Here is an 18,129-nt window from a genome sequence, read left to right as displayed (position 1 = left end):
TCCAGTTCCACTCGAATCATGAAATAAGAAACATATAAAATGCTCGACGATTTACAGCAAATAAATAAAAGCATGTATAGGATGTATCGTCCAATTTGCCGATATTTAGTTCACGAACTGTTCGAGAAATAAGCTGCCACAGAAGATAATAGTTCCAGCCCAGCTTATTTTGAAAAACTCGCGACATGTAGGGGCCTATACATGGCTAATACCATTTTTAGAATAAGACACTTTCGTTGATGTTCAGGGAAAATAACAAAAGCAGGTGTAAGATGCCGAAGTTTGCCGAAGTTCACGAACTGTTCGAGAAATAAGCTGCCACGGAAGATAGTGTGTCAAGCCTAGATTATTTTGAAATATTAACGACATGTACATGGCTGGAAAAGTCTTTCTTTGTGGAATATTAAACATTCCAACGTTTTCCCCGTCGTTGTGTTTCTTTGCTCGTCTATAACGCCTTTCTCGATGTCACCATGCTCATTAATTCGTTATGGCTTCATATGTTGTCCGGTTCGACTCATGCTTTGAATTACGAACTTATGATAGAATCTATTTATATAAGAGTACACTAACAACGGCTACCGACAGCAGCTCAAGGTTTTTCTTTACGCATAATCACGAACCATTTTTTTAATTTTGTATAAAAGGTATGTCAGTGTATAATACTATATCGTCATATATTTATTATTTACATGGTTTCTTTAAAATACTACGAGATGGTTCTGAACAAACGAGGGGCAGTCTTGATTAATAATGACTTTTGATTGATGGAAGGGAAGTCAACTTATGAAATAGTTACAAAAATATAAGTCACGAGAAACGTATCTAATAAGGTTATGATGTCTGTGGGTTTTTGATTTAATTTGGATATAATCCAAATATAAAACGACGCGCTGTTTCGATTTCGCAATTTGACAAATAATGCTTTGACATAGTGGGGTTTCATGGGATAGACATCTTGGACAGGGTTCGAACCAACGACCACTCACTTTCTTTAAGTTGGTATAAAAATGACAAAGATAAATGACAAAGATAAACTCCTATGCGCATAAAATGAAAGTGGCCCGTTACAGGCCTGTATGTTGTTTTGTTTTTGAAAGGGCAAGGGCACCGAGGCATTTTTTCCTCGGTACGGAAGGGCACCAAGGCAAAGGCCCCGGGGCATGGAGGCAATCGCCTTCCTTGCCTCCGTTGCCTCTGTGAAGTAAAATGACCTGTCATGGTTCGTTTTTGAAAGGAAAGGGCACCGAGGCATTTTCTCCTGGTTAAAAGGGCACCCTATGAAAACATTTCTACTGGGGCATTTCAATGGCACCAATGCAATGAACACAGGGCAGGGGCAATCGCCTTCGTTGCCTCCGTGAAGTATCGGGCCTGTATGATTAGTTTTTGAAAGGGCAAGGGCACCCGTTGGCGACATTTCTACCGGGGCATTTCAATGGCACCAATGCAATGACCACAGGGCAGGGGCAATCACTTTCGTTGCCTCCGTGAAGTATCAGGCCTGTATGATTAGTTTATGAAAGGGTAAGGGCAACAAGGCAATTCTCTTCATAGATAAAGGGCACCCTTTGACGATATTTTTTATTGAGGTACTGCAATGGCAACAAGGCAATGCCCACGGGGCATGGTGGCAATCGCCTGCTGTATTTAGTTGATAGAAAATGACAGATACAAAATCTCCGAGCGTATAAAATAAACCAGCCCGTTAATGCGTTTCGGGAATCAATTTTAACGAGGTTCAAAAACCCTGTAATATACAGGTAGCCTCTAGATGCATAAATGGATGCAAAAACTAACTAATTGAGAATGGAACCAATGGCGTGATTGTGAGTTGAAGGACTTTGACACACGACACGCGGGAGAAGACTGTTGTAATTCGATTTGATATAAATCTTTGTTGTACCATGATGATTCACAGCCAACCACGCGGATTCGGGTCATCCCATGTATCAAGCCACTGAGGGTTTAAGACTCTTTTATTACGAACAGAAAACGGATACACTGTATAGCATGTTTACAGGGCAAGGGCACCAAGACATTTTCCATTGGTAAAGGGCACCCTATGATAAAATTTTAAATCGCTGCTTTGGCATTTCAAGGGCACCAAGGCAATGACCAGGGGGCATGGGGATAAACGCCGTCGTTGCCTCCATGAAGTATCATCCTGCTGTGTAGGAATCGACCTAACACTGTGTTGTCTTCTAATATTCACACGATTTGATGATGACACATTTATAAATTAATCTAGATATCGTGACACATGACTTTTGCGAGTATGAAAATTCCTCAAAATGGCATAAAGCACAATGTGTAAAATTTGTCAAAAAATACCAGTCTTGTCCACATTTAAATGTGACATCATATACGCCTACATGAAGTAAGCCAGTGGAAGTTTTAAAAGCTCAATCGTTATTGGATTTGTACCATGACAATTCACAATCAACCACGGGTATTCGGGTCAGGCATTTAATAGGCCTTTGTCAGCTCTCAGCTATAATAGGGCTAAGACTTTCGCTCCACCGTGCGTTGATCTATTTAGGAGGTCCTTGAAGGAACGTTACAGAATTGGTAAGAAACAAAAATCGTGAAGATCACAGATTTAAGTAAAACTTACACGGTCTAACGATGATAATAGAAGAAAACATCCCTTGAAATATTTCTGTCTGAATTGTCATAGGCCTATTTGCTGATAAATAAATAATTTAATTTCTCGTTTGGAGGTTGTCGCTCAGTGAGCGTTTTATTAATTTTTTTTTTGCATCGATGCAATGCAAAATTTGTCATTGGTTTGTCACTATTCTCTCGTGACCCAGATGGCCGATTGATCTGAAACTTCTACAGGTGTGTCAGTTTATGTATAATATGATAAATTTCCTACACTGCCAACAACTGTTTTGTTAGCAAAAAACAATTCTGTATTGTTCCTTTAGCAACACCCGTTGCCGTAGCTTTAGTCACAAATTCGCTTACGGCCTTATTAGACTCTTTACTACGAAGCTCTGAAAGTGCCATTTCTTTACGGATAGACGACGGGTATTTTTTATTAATTCAATCGTGTTCAAGGTTAGTGTCTAATCGACCCCCAAAACCTTTCCCGGGTCGATTCGTTTGTGGTTCGTCAAGGTCGTACAATCAATACATCAATACATCAATGGGTGATGGCTGAATACGCCCCAAGTGGATTGAATGTTATTCTACCAGCACGTTTGGTAGTCACTCAAAATAACTGCATAAAAACTTATTTGGTAACGACCAATGGAGAGCTGTTGATAATATAAAAAGTTGTGATAAACGGCTCATCTTAGGTACAGTTTTTGAGAAAGAGGTAATTTCTCATTCAAATAATAAAAGACTTCATGTCTGACTCTTTAGGCATTGAAAGCACACAAGTTAGTGCAAAAGGGGTGTTGTTCTTTCTTTTCTTTTTTTTTGCAATTTCGATGACCAATAAAGTACATTATTATTACTTTTAACAGATTTGTTATTGCATGAGAAACGACTCTCATATTGAAATGTATGATTGTTTGAAAACTTACCTCTTAAACTAAAACTACTTTAAAGGGGTGGCTTTTCTAAGGGAGTTGTATAACATCAACAGCTCTGCAGTGCCTCTCATTAAGGGTGCGTTCGTTTAGCTTCCCTGGGTCTACCCCGCCGCGGTGCTCACTCCGGTGAGCCCCCTGACAAGAGCTAAACGAACGACCACTCACCGCTCTCGTAGTGATGTCGTTTACCTGGGGCCAGCCACCAAATGACCCACTCCACAAGCAGGGCACTTGGGGCTGACCTGGGTGAGCCCCTGGAATGACGTCAAAAGCTATTCGAACGCACCGGGGATGACCCAGGGAAGCTAAACGAACGCACCCTAAGTAAGTTTTACGGACATTAACCATTGAGTAGTTACCAGAGAAGTACACCCCACCTTTAACCCATCTATTCTTACTAAACACTGTTGCTCATCCACACTATGTTTGTAAGGAGTTGGCAAAATTGTCCACCTCTACAGTTAAACGGACTCACTCTGGATACCTTTAGTAATTGTCAAAGACCAGTCTTCTCACTTGGTGTAACTCAACATACGCATAAAATAAAAAATATGTAAACGGTTGAACCAAGCTGTGGTCTCGAATTCAATTTAAATATTTTAGTGAGAAATTCCCTTTTCTCTCAAAATCTACGTTACTTCAGAGGGAGCCGTTACTCGCATTGTTTTATACTATAAAACGCTTTACATTGCTTGTTACCAAGTAAGTTTTTATGATAACAATTATCGTGAGTAATTACTAACAGTGTCCAGTGCCTTTAAAAGAAAGTATACTGTACTTTATTAAAAATAAAAAAAGTACACAAAATTTTCATTATCTTTTAATAACTCGGCGTTTCAAAACTCCGCAAATGCACTTCCTCAGTGCGACGTTAAAACCTTGCACGGTGCACTCGTGCTTCAACCCCCATGACGTCTTCAATCGATCTAGCCATTTTAGTAATTGCTTCTCGTACTTTCGTTACCCGCTGGACCATTTTTAGGATTCTGTAACCCCACTGATTGATTGGCCGTGTTGAAGTAAAGGTCACTATTCGTCTTCATTTGTAGGAGTTTCCTTTTGAGAAATTGATATTTTAAGACGTATACATCAGGACATTTTGTTTGACAACCGAAGACAAAAGAGGCAAACAGTAAACTCAAATTCACCGCCATCGTTTTTTTCTTCTTCTTCATTTTTTCCCATAATTCTCTTTTCGACATAAAGCACGCCCACGAAAGACTACAAAGGTATGGAGAATTAGAACAAGTACGGCAAATGCCTGACACAATAATAATTAATTTATGACCGGACTTACAGAGGGTGTTAAAGACATGGACACTTTTGGTAATTGTCAAAGACCAGTCTTCTCACTTGTTGTATCTCAACATTATGTATAAGTTAACAAACCTGTGAAAATTTGAGCTCAATCGGTCATCAAAGTTGGGAGATAATAATGAAAGAAAAACCGCCCTTGTCACATGGAGTTGTGTGCGTTTAGATGGTTGATTTCGAGACCTCAAATTCTAAATCTGAGGTCTCGAAATCAAATTCGATGAAAATTAATTCTTTCTCGAAAACTATGCCACTTCAGAGGGAGCCGTTTCTCGCATTGTTTTATACTATCAACCTCTCCCCATTACTCGTTACCAAGTAAGGTTTTGTGCTAATAATTATTTTGGGTAATTACCGACAGTGTCCACTGCCTTTAAGAAGAGGTTGTTGTCAGATTTAGCAGAGGTTGACAGAAGACAGCCTGTAGATGGGGGACAAGCTATAAACAATACACGACAAACAGATGAGCGCAGGCCTTGAATGTCACCTTTGAGAGGGCAAGTCCGTTTTTCATTTCATTTTGCAAAGGGCACTTCCACTTGGAAACTTTCAAGTCCGTAGACGCAAAACAAAACTTCATTCAAAAAAATAATAACAATCCAACCATTGAGCAAGCTCTTGTCCTCGCTCTATGCCCCAACCTTGTCTTGTCTGATGATATTATAAAAGAAATCTTCAGTTTTTGGATCTCGGGAAAAACTAGTCCAGATTCAGTTCCGTAAACGTGGTCCAATGTATGAGAAATCAACAGTGAAAACAAGCATTCTCCGTCATCAACACGGGTTACGAATTCCTCCCGCCGTATAGCGTAATCTTCGAACGGGAAATTCTGCACGTACAACTATAGAGTACGTGTGAAACATGACTTTACTTTTGCCACCGAAGGAATATTTTCAAACAGGCCATCACCGTCGCGAATGACCGTGAGAGGGGGGCATGTAGGCCATCCGGTCCCCCATCAAAGAACGATCGTGACTGCCCTGAAAATATCCTTTGTTTAGAAAGTAGATCGAGGAACAATAAAGCCTGGATTACACAATAAGTTATGATTCTCTATATATAAACCAACAAAGAGCTCTGGGCCCAATTTCATAGAGCTGCTTCAGAACTTGTCTTTAACAGATGTTAATTTTGCATGGGGGGAAGAACATATCTATGAAGAGTTGTCTGTTACACGGAAATGAGCAGTATACCAGTCTCAAATTTAACATGTGACATGGCAGTTTGGCTGGTAACCAACGGTTTTACGTCCCACCCGAATGGCGCAGCATCTTGCTTAAAAGGTGTCACGACTGGGACTCGAACCCACACTCTGCTGTGACCAGAAACACCAGAGCTTGAACCGGTCTTAACCGCTAGGTCATGGCACGCATGTGTTTCTTCTTTTGGTTACTGCTTCATCAATACTTTCAAGACACTGTCTGTGGGTTGAGACCAACCCTGAAGTCAGGAGAAACAACATAGTTGTAGTTCCGGATGATTTCCTATGCCCAGGCCGATGATGGTAGTAGAAAACTTCCCTTGAACTATTTCTGTCTGAAATGTCATAATTATTATTTGATGAAAAATAAATAAATTCATTTTTTTTTTGCCTCGATGTCAGGCAAAACAATTATTTTTCTCGTGACCCAAATGACCGATCGATCTAAAACTTCTATAAGTTGTCAGTTGATGTATATGGTGAATTACATAATGTGCTTTGCCAGCAACTTTTTTGTTAGCAAAACATAATTATGAGCATTTCAACAATAGTTAACTAATAATTACAAATCCGCTCTCTAAACGTATAGACTACCCAGCCCTCTCGTATAAACACTTCGATAGTAATACATTAGTGAGACCTACTGATGTAAGACACTGCAAATATGATGTGACTGCGTCCGAGACGCAATGACGTCATGAATAATTAAAGGCACCGACCGGACACTATTGGTAATCACTCAAAATAATTGTTAGCATACTTGGTAACGAGCAATGGAGAGCTGTTGATAGTAGGCCTATACAAGTTAAACATTGTGAGAAACGGCTCCCTCTGAAGTAACGTAGTTTTTTAGAAAGAAGTAATTTCTCACTAAAATATTTGAATTGAATTCGAGACCTCAGCTGAGGTATCGAATTCAGGGCATCTGAAGAAAGCACACAACTTTTGCGACAAAGGTGTTTTTCTTCCATTATTCTCTCGCAACTTCGACGACCAATTGGGTTCAAATTTTCACAGGTTTGTTATTTTATGCATATGTTACGATACACCAAGTGAGAAGACTGGTCTTTGACAATTACTGGTGTCCAGTGTCTTTAAACGGAAGACGTTGAAAGATGAAGATCTCTTAAGAAATATCTAGAATCGAACCCCAATGTCATCGTGATGAATGATGTGTGAAGACAATACTATACAAGAGTGCAGTCTGTCAACAAAGCGAATTGCTTTTGAAGATAATCTTCACTTCTCCCTTTTTTTATTCTCCATAAGACTATAAATTCTATCTGGGGAGATATTGGAAACTCCTTGAGCCGTACGGTGACAATAATCAGTTCTTCATAGAGTGTAAACACGTAAATACAATCTCGCAGTTTAACGAGAATTTTGTTTACTAACTGAGATCCAAGAATTGAAAGTAAATACATTCAAGGAAACAATTCAACATAGTATTTATAGCAAAACTTTCGAAATGGAATCTTAAATACACACTTATTTCTTGTCGAAAGTGTGGGTGGGTGGGTCCAAAGAAATAATTGAAAATCGAAATTCAGTTTGTATATATTATAAAGAATACAGATGATTTTTATTATCATCATTTCTGGCTAAACAGCAAAGTTGTTTGTTTAATCCAGAGGAAAATGTTGAAAACAACCGATATGGGAGCCTTTGATCTAAACTATCTGGTTCAATTGACGCATTACTTCGTTCTTCGGTGTTTTGATTATATTATGAAGTCATTCAATATTTTTAATTCGAAATTTGGGAGGGGGGGGGGGGCAAAATAATTTTGAGGGAAAAAAAAAAAGAGAAAACAAATATTCTCAATAAACGAACCTTTATAAAGGCTCCATCAAACATAATTATCTCTGGTCGTAAGATTTAAAATTCTTCCTGTAGCAAAATCAAACATTTGTTCAGGAAAAAAAAGTAAATTTGATCACGCCAAGAAAATTAAATTGCATGACCTGAATCGTATCGACGCACGTTGTGGTTAAATTGTAACACCCACACACAAAGGGTGAGTTGACATAAACATCCCCAGAACCATTCAAATAGTTATTCATTTTTATTTGTCACTGCACTTTAAAGAGAGTGGACACTATTGGTAATTACTCAAAATACATGTTAGCATAACTTACTTGGTAAAGAGCAATGGAGAGCTGTTAATAGTATAAACCATTGTGAGAAACGGCTCCCTCTGAAGTTGCGTAGTTTTTGAGAAAAAAGTAACTTCTCACTAAAAAATATCCAAAGACCTCAGCTGAAGCCTTTTATAATGAATCTGAAAGCACACAAAATAATACAACAAGGGTGTTTTTTCTCTCATTATTCTCTTTTGCGTAAGGCCACCAGGGCTATATTCATCATTGACACCAGACACATCGACCCGTTAATTGTATTTTTTTCTTCTAAACTTTGAGAAAACAGCTACATCGGTGGTTTCCAAACTGTTGTTTATTAAGCGGACACAAAAATAATACCCATGATTGTGACTGTGCTCGTTATCAACAGCTGTAATGCTTTTTACCAAGTAAGTTTTTGCGGTACTAATTTTTTGGGAGTAACCAAAAGGTATACCATCCCTTTGATTACCCTGTGTTGACCTTCTCTTTATTTTGCAGCTCTCGGCAGCTTATTAAAAATGCAGTTCTTGAGAATGACTTCACTAAGAACTTTGACACCGCCCAAGTCAAGGAGATTGTCGACTGCATGTACCCCATGCAATTTCAAGGAGGTCAGCTTGTCATCAGAGAGGGCGACGCTGGGGCACATTTCTATGTTGCAGCAGGTAAGGTCAATTAGTTGATGGGGCAGTTGGATGGGGTTGGGCAGATATATAGGGAGGGGCAGATAGATAGGGGCAGGTGGATGGGGAGGGGCAGTTGGTTACGGTGGGACAAATAGATAGGGCGGGGCAGGTGGGATACAGGGAGGGGCAGGTGGGATACAGGGAGGGGCAGGTGGGATACAGGGAGGCGCAGGTGGGATACAGGGAGGGGCAGGTGGGATACAGGGTGGGGCAGGTGGGATACAGGGAGGGGCAGGTGGCATACAGGGTGTGGCGGGTGGGATACAGGGAGGGGCAGGTGGGATACAGGGAGGGGCAGGTGGGATACAGGGTGGGGCAGGTGGGATACAGGGTGGGGCAGGTGGGATACAGGGAGGGGCAGGTGGCATACAGGGTGTGGCGGGTGGGATACAGGGAGGGGCGGGTGGGATACAGGGAGGGGCAGGTGGGATACAGGGAGGCGCAGGTGGGATACAGGGAGGGGCAGTAGGGATACAGGGAGGGGCAGTAGGGATACAGGGAGGCGCAGGTGGGATACAGGGAGGCGCAGGTGGGATACAGGGTGGGGCAGGTGGGATACAGGGAGGGGCATGCATGTGGTGGGTATCAAGGGCAGATGGACCACTGGGAAAGAAGTCTTTGGCAGGGTTGTAGGGCCTTGTGGATGTCGTGCTCTGCAGATCCAGAAGAGCCTAAGCAATTGTACCCAGACCTGACTCTTTTATTTGGTCACTTTTTTTCTCTCCCAAAAATGAATATTCATAGAGGGTGGTCTTGAGGTCAGCAAGGCTGGAAAGGTACTCGGCAAGATGGGACCAGGCAAAGTATTTGGAGAGTTAGCGATCCTCTACAACTGCACAAGAACGGCTACAGTCACAGGTCAGTTCAAATTAGCAACACAATTTCATTTAATCTCTCACTGCACATAATAAATTTCATTGTTTTTGACTCCCTCAAGATCTACAAATGTCTGTGCATTTAGAACATTGATGTCTACAATAAATTAAAGATTTTGATTAGATTAGATCAACTGATTTGTTCTTACTGTACAAATCTACCATTTTTACTGCTATGCTATGCACCCTTGAATGACTGGTCTTGGAGAAAGTAGAATAAATTCAATAATATATGTCATTCAGACATGCAACTTTCTACGACCTCCAGATTAATGTGCCGCCGTTTTACCAACTGAGATACCTAGCCCTATATTGGTGGTCTCCCTTGAATAATTGAATAAAATGATCACATTTTGTTCGGATATTTTTTTTTACAGCTGTAAATGACACCAAGATCTGGGCGATTGATCGTACCGTATTCCAAGTCATCATGATGAAAACATCAATGCAACGACACGAGGAACATCTCAAGTTCCTCAAAAGGTAAGAAGAAATTTCACCTTCTTACAATATGTGAACCCACCTTAGTAAACAAACCATTTCAAAACTTCACATGGGGTTAAATTGATTGATGTTAAAGGCACTGGACACTTTAGGTAATTTATCAAAACAATTGTTAGAATAAAAACTTAGTTGGTAACGAGCAGGAGAGCTGTTGATAGAATAACAAACATTGTGAGAAACAGCTCCCTCTGAAGTAACATAGTTTTTGAGAAAGAGGTAATATCTCACTCAAATGTTGAAAGACTTCAGGCCTGAAGCCTTTTATTAGGCATCTGTAAAAAAAAAGAAGAAAAAAATTTGTGCAACAATGGTGTTTTTTCTTTCATTGTTCTCTTGCAACTTCGATGACAAATTGAGTCCAAAATTTCTGCGCCATCTAGCCCTCAGTTTCCCTTGTGGTTTATCAATTGATACTTTTCTCTGATTACAGTGTTCAAATAATGAAGGGGCTGTCAGCATCGAACCACTTCAAGCTAGCCGAGAGCTTAGAGGTTGAATTCTTCATGGCTGGAGAGTACATTGTTAGAGAAGGAACTCGTGGCGATACCTTCTTCATCATAACCAAAGGATCGGTAGGTCTTTTTTTTCTTTCTTTTTTCCATGCATTGATGTACTCAAACAGACACATTCACACTAAATGACATAAACCAAATTTTAAAAGAATACAAAAGACAAGACTCAATCCAATTCTGCTATTAAAACCAAAAACGTTCAGTACCATAAACTATAACAGTGGATTAAGGGGAAAATGAACATCAGATGTTATTTTCGAAAACTAAATCAAACTTAAACGCTAAGCTGGCAACACTTAACAGAGTTTATAGCAAGAGGTGTGTTATGCCTCCCTAGTGGAAAGTATTTTTGTATTTTAGTCTTTGAATATCTTGTATTTTGTATTTGTACTTAAATAAATATTTTTATACTTTAATGGTTTTCTGTAATTTTAAAAATAGTATATATTTTCTTATGCTCTGTAATTTTAAACACAATTCAGCCTCTGGCTGCCAAGATTGGATGTTTTTAAATAAACCAATAATAATAATAACAATCTCTCTCATACAATCTCTCTCGCATTGGTTTAAACGTCTTCGATTCACTAACCAACTTTTCTCACACAATAGTCCCACTTTTTTCTCACTCGATAGTCCCGTTTTTTCTCACTCGATAGTCCCGTTTCAACTGGCAGAATCTCAAAAATGTGCCAGATCTATTTTATCTTTATTGAAAATCGTGCATAAGCCGAAGGAATGGCTCGACCTAAAAAGTCTCCATTATTGAATTTATACCACTGTGTATTCCAGATAAACCAATATAAAGCATTTTGTTGCCATGGAAATGCTTATGGGTAAAAGCCATGACCAACATGAATGTTGGATGGTACATATACACGAAGTTATGCTTCTCAGTTGCATACGAGTCATTGCAATAATTTGAGATATTTGGTAAAAAAATATTGTTAGAATGTATGGTATAAAACATAGTGAGAGATGGCTCCCTCAGAAGATAGCTTTTAAGAAAGCGGTAATTTCTCACCCAAATAGATAAGACCTAACGCCTGCAAAGCCTTTTATTATGCATCTGAAAGTACACAAAGTTGTGCAACAAGTGTTTTTTTTTATCTTTCATAATTCTCTTTCAATTTCTAGGACCATTTGATCCCAAATTTATGCAGGTTTCTGTTATTTTATGTATGTTGAGATACACCAAGTGAGAATACTGGTCTTCCACAATTACCGATAGTGTCCAGTATCTTCAACTTTTTTCTCCATCGCACGACACACTCGTAATTTTACTTTACAAAATCTTCCTGAAACTGAAGTCCCATTTTCCTTCATGAGGGAGGACGTTCTATTCACTAATTAGCATCACTAATTAGTTTTGCTCAAAACCATACCTTCTTAGTGAGCTTCAATTAAGTCCACCATCTGTCCCACTCCATCTAAGACTACAAAATAAAAAGAACTCATAATTGACAATTTGTTCAAAATTGTGTTCATTAAGACAGAGCATCAGAAAATTTACAAGCTGTGTTTTTTTTTCTTATTGAAATTTTACTTATTAAAGGCACTGGACACTATAGGCCTTCTCAAAAAAATAGTGTTTATGTCTTTTATGTTTTTATCCGAACAATTATTTTGAGTAATTACCGATAGTGTCCAGTGCCTTTAAAGAAACGTTACATAATTGGTAAGAAAACAAATCAACTTACACGGTCTAATGATGATGATAGTAGAAAACATCCCTTAAAATTCTGCCTGAAAAATCATATTTGATGAGAAATAAATAATTTAACTTTGCGTTTGGAGTTTATCGCTCAGTGAGCGTTTTATTCATTTAAAAAATGTGTAATCGTTTTTTCACTATTTTCTCGTGACCCAGATGGCCGATCGATCTCAAACTTCTACAGGTTTGTCAGTTAATGTATACCCAGGTCAAAATTCCAGTTGAACCTAGTTAACTGGGGTCAACTGGTTCAACTGGATAGTGATCAAACTCGTCCATTTTCCATATTAACCAACTGGTTTGGACTAGGTTTAACTGTGTTCAACTAGCTTTAAATTATAAACCAGTTGGTGTCTGTCCATTTTCCATATTAAACCAACTGGTTTTAACTGTGTTTAACTAGTTTATCAACTGGTTTTCAACTAGTTCCAGTTCAACTAGTTCCAGTTAAACCCAGTTTAACTAGGTTCAACTAGAATTTCGACCTGGGTTTTGTTAGCAAAACCAATTCAGTAGGCCTATTGCCTGAAGAATCAAAATTACATGAAAATTCATTTCCGTATGATGTCTTGCTTTTTTCGTTCAGGTACGAGTGACGCAATTTGTTACGGGCCAGGATGAGCCTCAGGAGGTCAGACAACTATCAAAGGGAGATTACTTTGGTGAAAAAGCTCTACTCAGGTGATTTTCAGAATCATTTTATTTTATTTTATAAATCCGCAAATTTCTTTGACCAATTGCTGATTGAAACCTTAAGGCTGATGATATATATTTAGAATTAACTCATCAGCAATCATTTTCCGTTCTCCTTGATGCCATGACAACCATCGAGGCAGTTAGTTGTTTTCCCTCAGTGAAGTCAAAATTACACACAAACCGACAAGGATGTATAACTGACCATGAAAGAATGCCAGTGCCACAACACAGTCGCTTCTATCTTACCATGGAAGGAAATAAGAACAAATAGGAGAAATTGTTTACCAAACATAAATATATTTGGACAATGTTTGATTCTGGTCAATGTCTTTCTCGCTATGATGTACATATTGTGGGCAATGATGGAAAGAATTCATTTGCTTAAATGATTTTGTTTGCTTAGTTGATGTCATTTGCTTAAAGCCATTGGACCCTTTCGGTACAGAAAAAAAATAAAAGTTCACAGATTTACAAATAACTTACAGGGTTTACAGAAGGTAGTGGTGAAAGACTTCTCTTGAAATATTATTCCATGAAATGCTTTACTTTTTGAGAAAACAGTAAAACAATATCAATTCTCGATAGCGAGAATTACGGATTTATTTTAAACACATGGCGAAACGCGCGAAAACAGGAGTGGGTTTTCCTGTTATTTTCTCCTGACTCCGATGACCGATTGAGCCTAAATTTTCACAGGTTTGTATTTTATATATAACTGTTGTGAAACACGAAGTGTGGGCCTTGGACAATACTGTTTACCGAAAGGGTCCAATGGTTTTAATACATGTACACATCGGTGTGAGGGTAAAAAACAATTTATACTCTTTATCCCCGATAAAAAAATAACATCTATTAAAAATTAATGTTGAACACGCTGCAGACACATAGTATTCAAACTGCCTCTAGCCATCAGGTTATCTTCGTAGTCTAAGGCATCTAGTCTTAGCAATTCAAAGATCGTGGGTTCGAATCCCACCAGAGTGATTTGCCTGTGGATTTGTTTTTCCACAGAACTCGGGGAAAGTACTGAGTATAAACAGTGCTTAATACACATCTGTGTAAGCGTAAAAACAATTAATAGTAGACCAGCCAAACTTTAAAAAGTGCTCTAGAAAAGAAAAAAAAACGCATAGTTTGTTAATGGCTGGCAACCATGCTAGATGTATGGATCATGGGCTCGGGAAGACGATTAGGGTTGATGCCCAGTTTGGTTTTTAATTTTGGGGTCAAAAGGTCAAAAAAGGTCAAAAATCAATATTTTCAAAATTGGTGTCAAATTTAATCAAATTTGATAGATCTATCCATAAAATGTATTTTTAACTTTATGTTGATACTACAAACTGCCTCTTGCCAATGGGCTTTGCTTGGGGGTCTGGTGTCTACAATTCAAAGGTCATGGGTTTGAATCCTACCCGAATGATTTTCAGGTGGAATTTTGTTCACAGAATGCTGGAAAGTACTGAGTATACAGTGCTTAATACACGTACATCTTTAAGATGTGTATTAAGATTTTCTTATTAACCAAGATTTTCTTATTTTCTTGTTGAAATTGACAGTGAAGACGTAAGAACTGCAAATGTCATCGCGGGAAACAACGGAAGTGAGGTGCTTGTCATCGATAGAATGTAAGAAACCATGTATCCAAGGTGTCATTACCATAGCAACGGCGTTACTTGTTTAGTAAGAAAGTAAATATTTGCTGGGGTCAGACAACTGATTAAAGATGGGGTGTGAGCATAACAAAAATTACAGTTTGAGTATAAATTCAATATAGAATTGCAATCTAGATGGTGTTCATTTCACTGGATTTTCTTCCTCTAGGTTGAGTGCAAATATGGAATATGAATCTCTCGTCCGCGTTTAAAGGCACCGGACACTATTAGTAATTGTCAAGGACCAGTCTTCTCACCTGGTGTATGTCAACACATGCATAAACTAACAAACCTGTAAACCTTAGGGATCAATTCTTCTTCAAAGTTGCAAGAAAATATTGCGGAAAAAACCCTTTGTTGAACGAATTTGTGTGCTTTAAGAGGCATAATAAAATGTTTTAAGGCCTGAGATCTTTCTTGTGCTCAGGTTCAAATATTTGCCTCTTTCTCAATAAATTTTGGGATACACCAAGTGGTTTTTTTACCGGTCTGTGACAATTACCATACATGTCCAGTGCCTTAAAAGAGAAGGGCACCAAGGCATTTTATTCTTGGTAAAGGGCACCTTATGATGAAATTGCAAACTGGAGCATTTTGAGGGCACCAAGGCAATGACCATAGGGGACACGGAGGCAATCGCCTTCGTTGCCTCTGTGAAGTATCAGGCCTGCTGACCATCCTAATATCAAGTTAGTTATGCGCAGATGTGTAAACAAATAACTGTTCAACCTAACCATTACATCTACTCCACGGTAGTAGAATAAAGCAGGACAGTTCTCTAAGAACAAACTCTACCTGGCAAGTAGATACACACATGGTGTTACCGCAAACCAAATATACACTAACCAATATTGTGTACACCCTTCTACCCAACGCAGAGTTTTTAATGAATTGATTGGAAACCTGGATGAATTACAGAACAAGGATTACGGGGATCAAGAACGAGGTGCTGCAAGGTAAGGAAATCCAAACAATAAAACCGTCTACATGTCGTCAAAAGTTGCTGACAACATGAACATGTTACATTAAGTCTATTGTGTAAACGAGTTGGGGAAAAAGTAGGCCAACCAGAAACTAATAAGAATGCATGTTTACGATAACAGTGGCTGTGCTTTTTAGCAAAACAAAATGGGCGTGTTAAAGCTATTGGACTCTTCCGGTAAACAGTATTGTCCAAGGCCCACACTTCGTGTATCACAACTTCTATATAAAATAACAAACCTGTGATAATTTAGGCTCAATTGGTCATAGGAGTCGGGAGAAAATAACGGGAAAATCCACCCTTGTTTCCGCACGTTTCGCCGTGTCATGACATGTGTTTAAAATAAATCTGTAATTCTTGATATCGAGAATTGATAAATGTTTTAATGTTTTCTCAAAATATAAAGCATTTAGTGGAATAATATTTCAAGAGAAGTCTTTCACCATTACCTTCTGTAAACCCTGTAAGTTATTTGTAAATCTGTGAACTTTTTTTTTTTTTTTCTGTACCCGAAAGGGTCCAATGGCTTTAAGTTATAATGAATCCTGTTGATGCTGGGAAACGTTTAAAGAACAGAATGTCAAACTCAAGACAGTTTTAAATATAAAGATTTTTTTTTCTTCAAATTGATGCTTTGGTATATGTGGGACCTTACATGCAACTTGCTTATGAAGGGGTTTTGCACGGAGCTTGGTGGGGTGCTTGTTAGTTTGTTTTTTGTTTATTTTTGTTGACAAATATAAAAACAAAATGGAATGAAAAGACGAATGATAACTCTATACAGATACCAGTCATCATCGGACGGTTCCACTGATAAAAACAGCAACATCTCAAAGTGAGTCTGAGGATCAAATGGTTGCTATGGCAACCCGACTATCTCATCGGCGTTTCTTTTTGTAGCTTTGATAGTGGTTTGTCTTTCTCCCTTTATTGTGATGAGTTTGCTGTGCTGATGTTATTTACTAATCAACAAAAAATCTCTCTTTGTTTCGATATGTTGCAATCTTAACTTCTAACTACCGAGTTTAGCCTATCAACAAAAATACACCAACACTGAATTAACCAACTAAACAACTGAAAAATAGTTTGTGGTCTGATGTTTCGAGTCTAGCAGAGTCTTTCTAGAAAGCTTAAAGGAACACGTTGCCTTGGATCGGACGAGTTGGTCTATAAAAAGCGTTTGTAACTGTTTGTTACAAAATGCATAATGGTTAGAAAGAACTAACACCGTCGGCCATTTATGGGAGTCAAAAATTGACTCCCATAAATGGCCGACCGTGTTAGCCGACGAGGTAAAAGGAAAACCGTGCAATTTTGAGGCATGTTTGTTTGAATCATTGTATTCTACTTTTGCAATTTTTTTTCTACCCATATGCATTTTATAACAAACGGTTTCAAACGCTTTTCAAAGACCAACTCGACCGATCCAAGGCAACGTGTTCCTTTAATGGCGGCAACACAACAAAATCAACAGGTATAATAGACCTTTCTTTTGCAACTCACAACCTGAGTTTTTGCCAACCCAGGTCGGAAAACTATGGAAAGCCATTAATGCAAATCAAAAACAGATTTCTACTTTTGTAACAATGTTACATTAATATTCAAACATTGTGATGAGTTTGTTGAAAACAAAACAAACTAATGGGAGGTATTTAATTTGATTGAAAGTTTGCAGAAAATTTGGAATTTGGTTTAAAAATCTGTTAATAGGATTGAGTGTTTTACTAACATTCGGCCGTCCGTGCCAACCAAGGCAGTTTGTTTTCAACAAAAGAAAGGTCTAGACATGTACTAGTGTACCAAAAGCAGTCAAGTGGAAATAGGTGATACAGATGAAAGCACACAGAGAAAGCAGGGGGATGAACAAAGAGGAGGGAGGGTAACAAAAATGGGGTTGAGGTTGGTGTTGACCTGGATTCTAACCCACACACTTTGATGACTCAGCAACCAGAAGTTGAGTCTGATGCTCTAAACCACTCAGCCATGACACATTTGAAATCTTCAAAAAACTTCACAATTTTTTTTTCTCATTGCCACGGATGAAAGTATATGTGTATAAATACAATTAAAACTGAAGTGACAAAGTAAAACCCATTATTTATTTGAAATTTAGCTTGCTCACAAGCTTTTAAGAAAAGAAAATTGGCCTCACCAATATAACCAATCTCAGAAAAAAATAATACACAATCATTTTACACAGATGTTCAAGATATTTTTAACAAGAAAATATCCGGAGGTCGTTGGTTCGAATCCCACTCTAGTCAATTCTTTGGTCAACACCAAACATCAAGAAAATATGTCAAACACATGCATTCACCCTTACAT

General features: G+C 38.5%; 1 protein-coding gene across 2 annotated transcripts in view; it reads left to right on the top strand.

Annotated features, from left to right (window-relative positions):
- LOC117303668 (cGMP-dependent protein kinase 1-like) overlaps nucleotides 1–18,129 on the top strand; it is a 61,080-nt gene that overhangs the window by 31,787 nt on the left and 11,164 nt on the right. The window contains exons 4-11 of one of the 2 annotated variants that reach the window (XM_033787923.1): nucleotides 8,685–8,851; nucleotides 9,617–9,730; nucleotides 10,125–10,230; nucleotides 10,682–10,823; nucleotides 13,061–13,155; nucleotides 14,727–14,795; nucleotides 15,701–15,778; nucleotides 16,589–16,639. In XM_033787923.1, coding sequence (XP_033643814.1) covers nucleotides 8,685–8,851; nucleotides 9,617–9,730; nucleotides 10,125–10,230; nucleotides 10,682–10,823; nucleotides 13,061–13,155; nucleotides 14,727–14,795; nucleotides 15,701–15,778; nucleotides 16,589–16,639 — 822 coding nt within the window. The remainder of the gene's footprint in view (nucleotides 1–8,684; nucleotides 8,852–9,616; nucleotides 9,731–10,124; nucleotides 10,231–10,681; nucleotides 10,824–13,060; nucleotides 13,156–14,726; nucleotides 14,796–15,700; nucleotides 15,779–16,588; nucleotides 16,640–18,129) is intronic. The other variant, XM_033787924.1, reaches the window with a different exon arrangement.

Source organism: Asterias rubens, chromosome 20 (genome assembly GCF_902459465.1).
Source record: "Asterias rubens chromosome 20, eAstRub1.3, whole genome shotgun sequence".
In the NCBI taxonomy this organism is placed as follows: domain Eukaryota; kingdom Metazoa; phylum Echinodermata; class Asteroidea; order Forcipulatida; family Asteriidae; genus Asterias; species Asterias rubens.
Note: the sequence above shows the minus strand (reverse complement) of the source record. Positions and strands in the feature narration are given on the sequence as shown.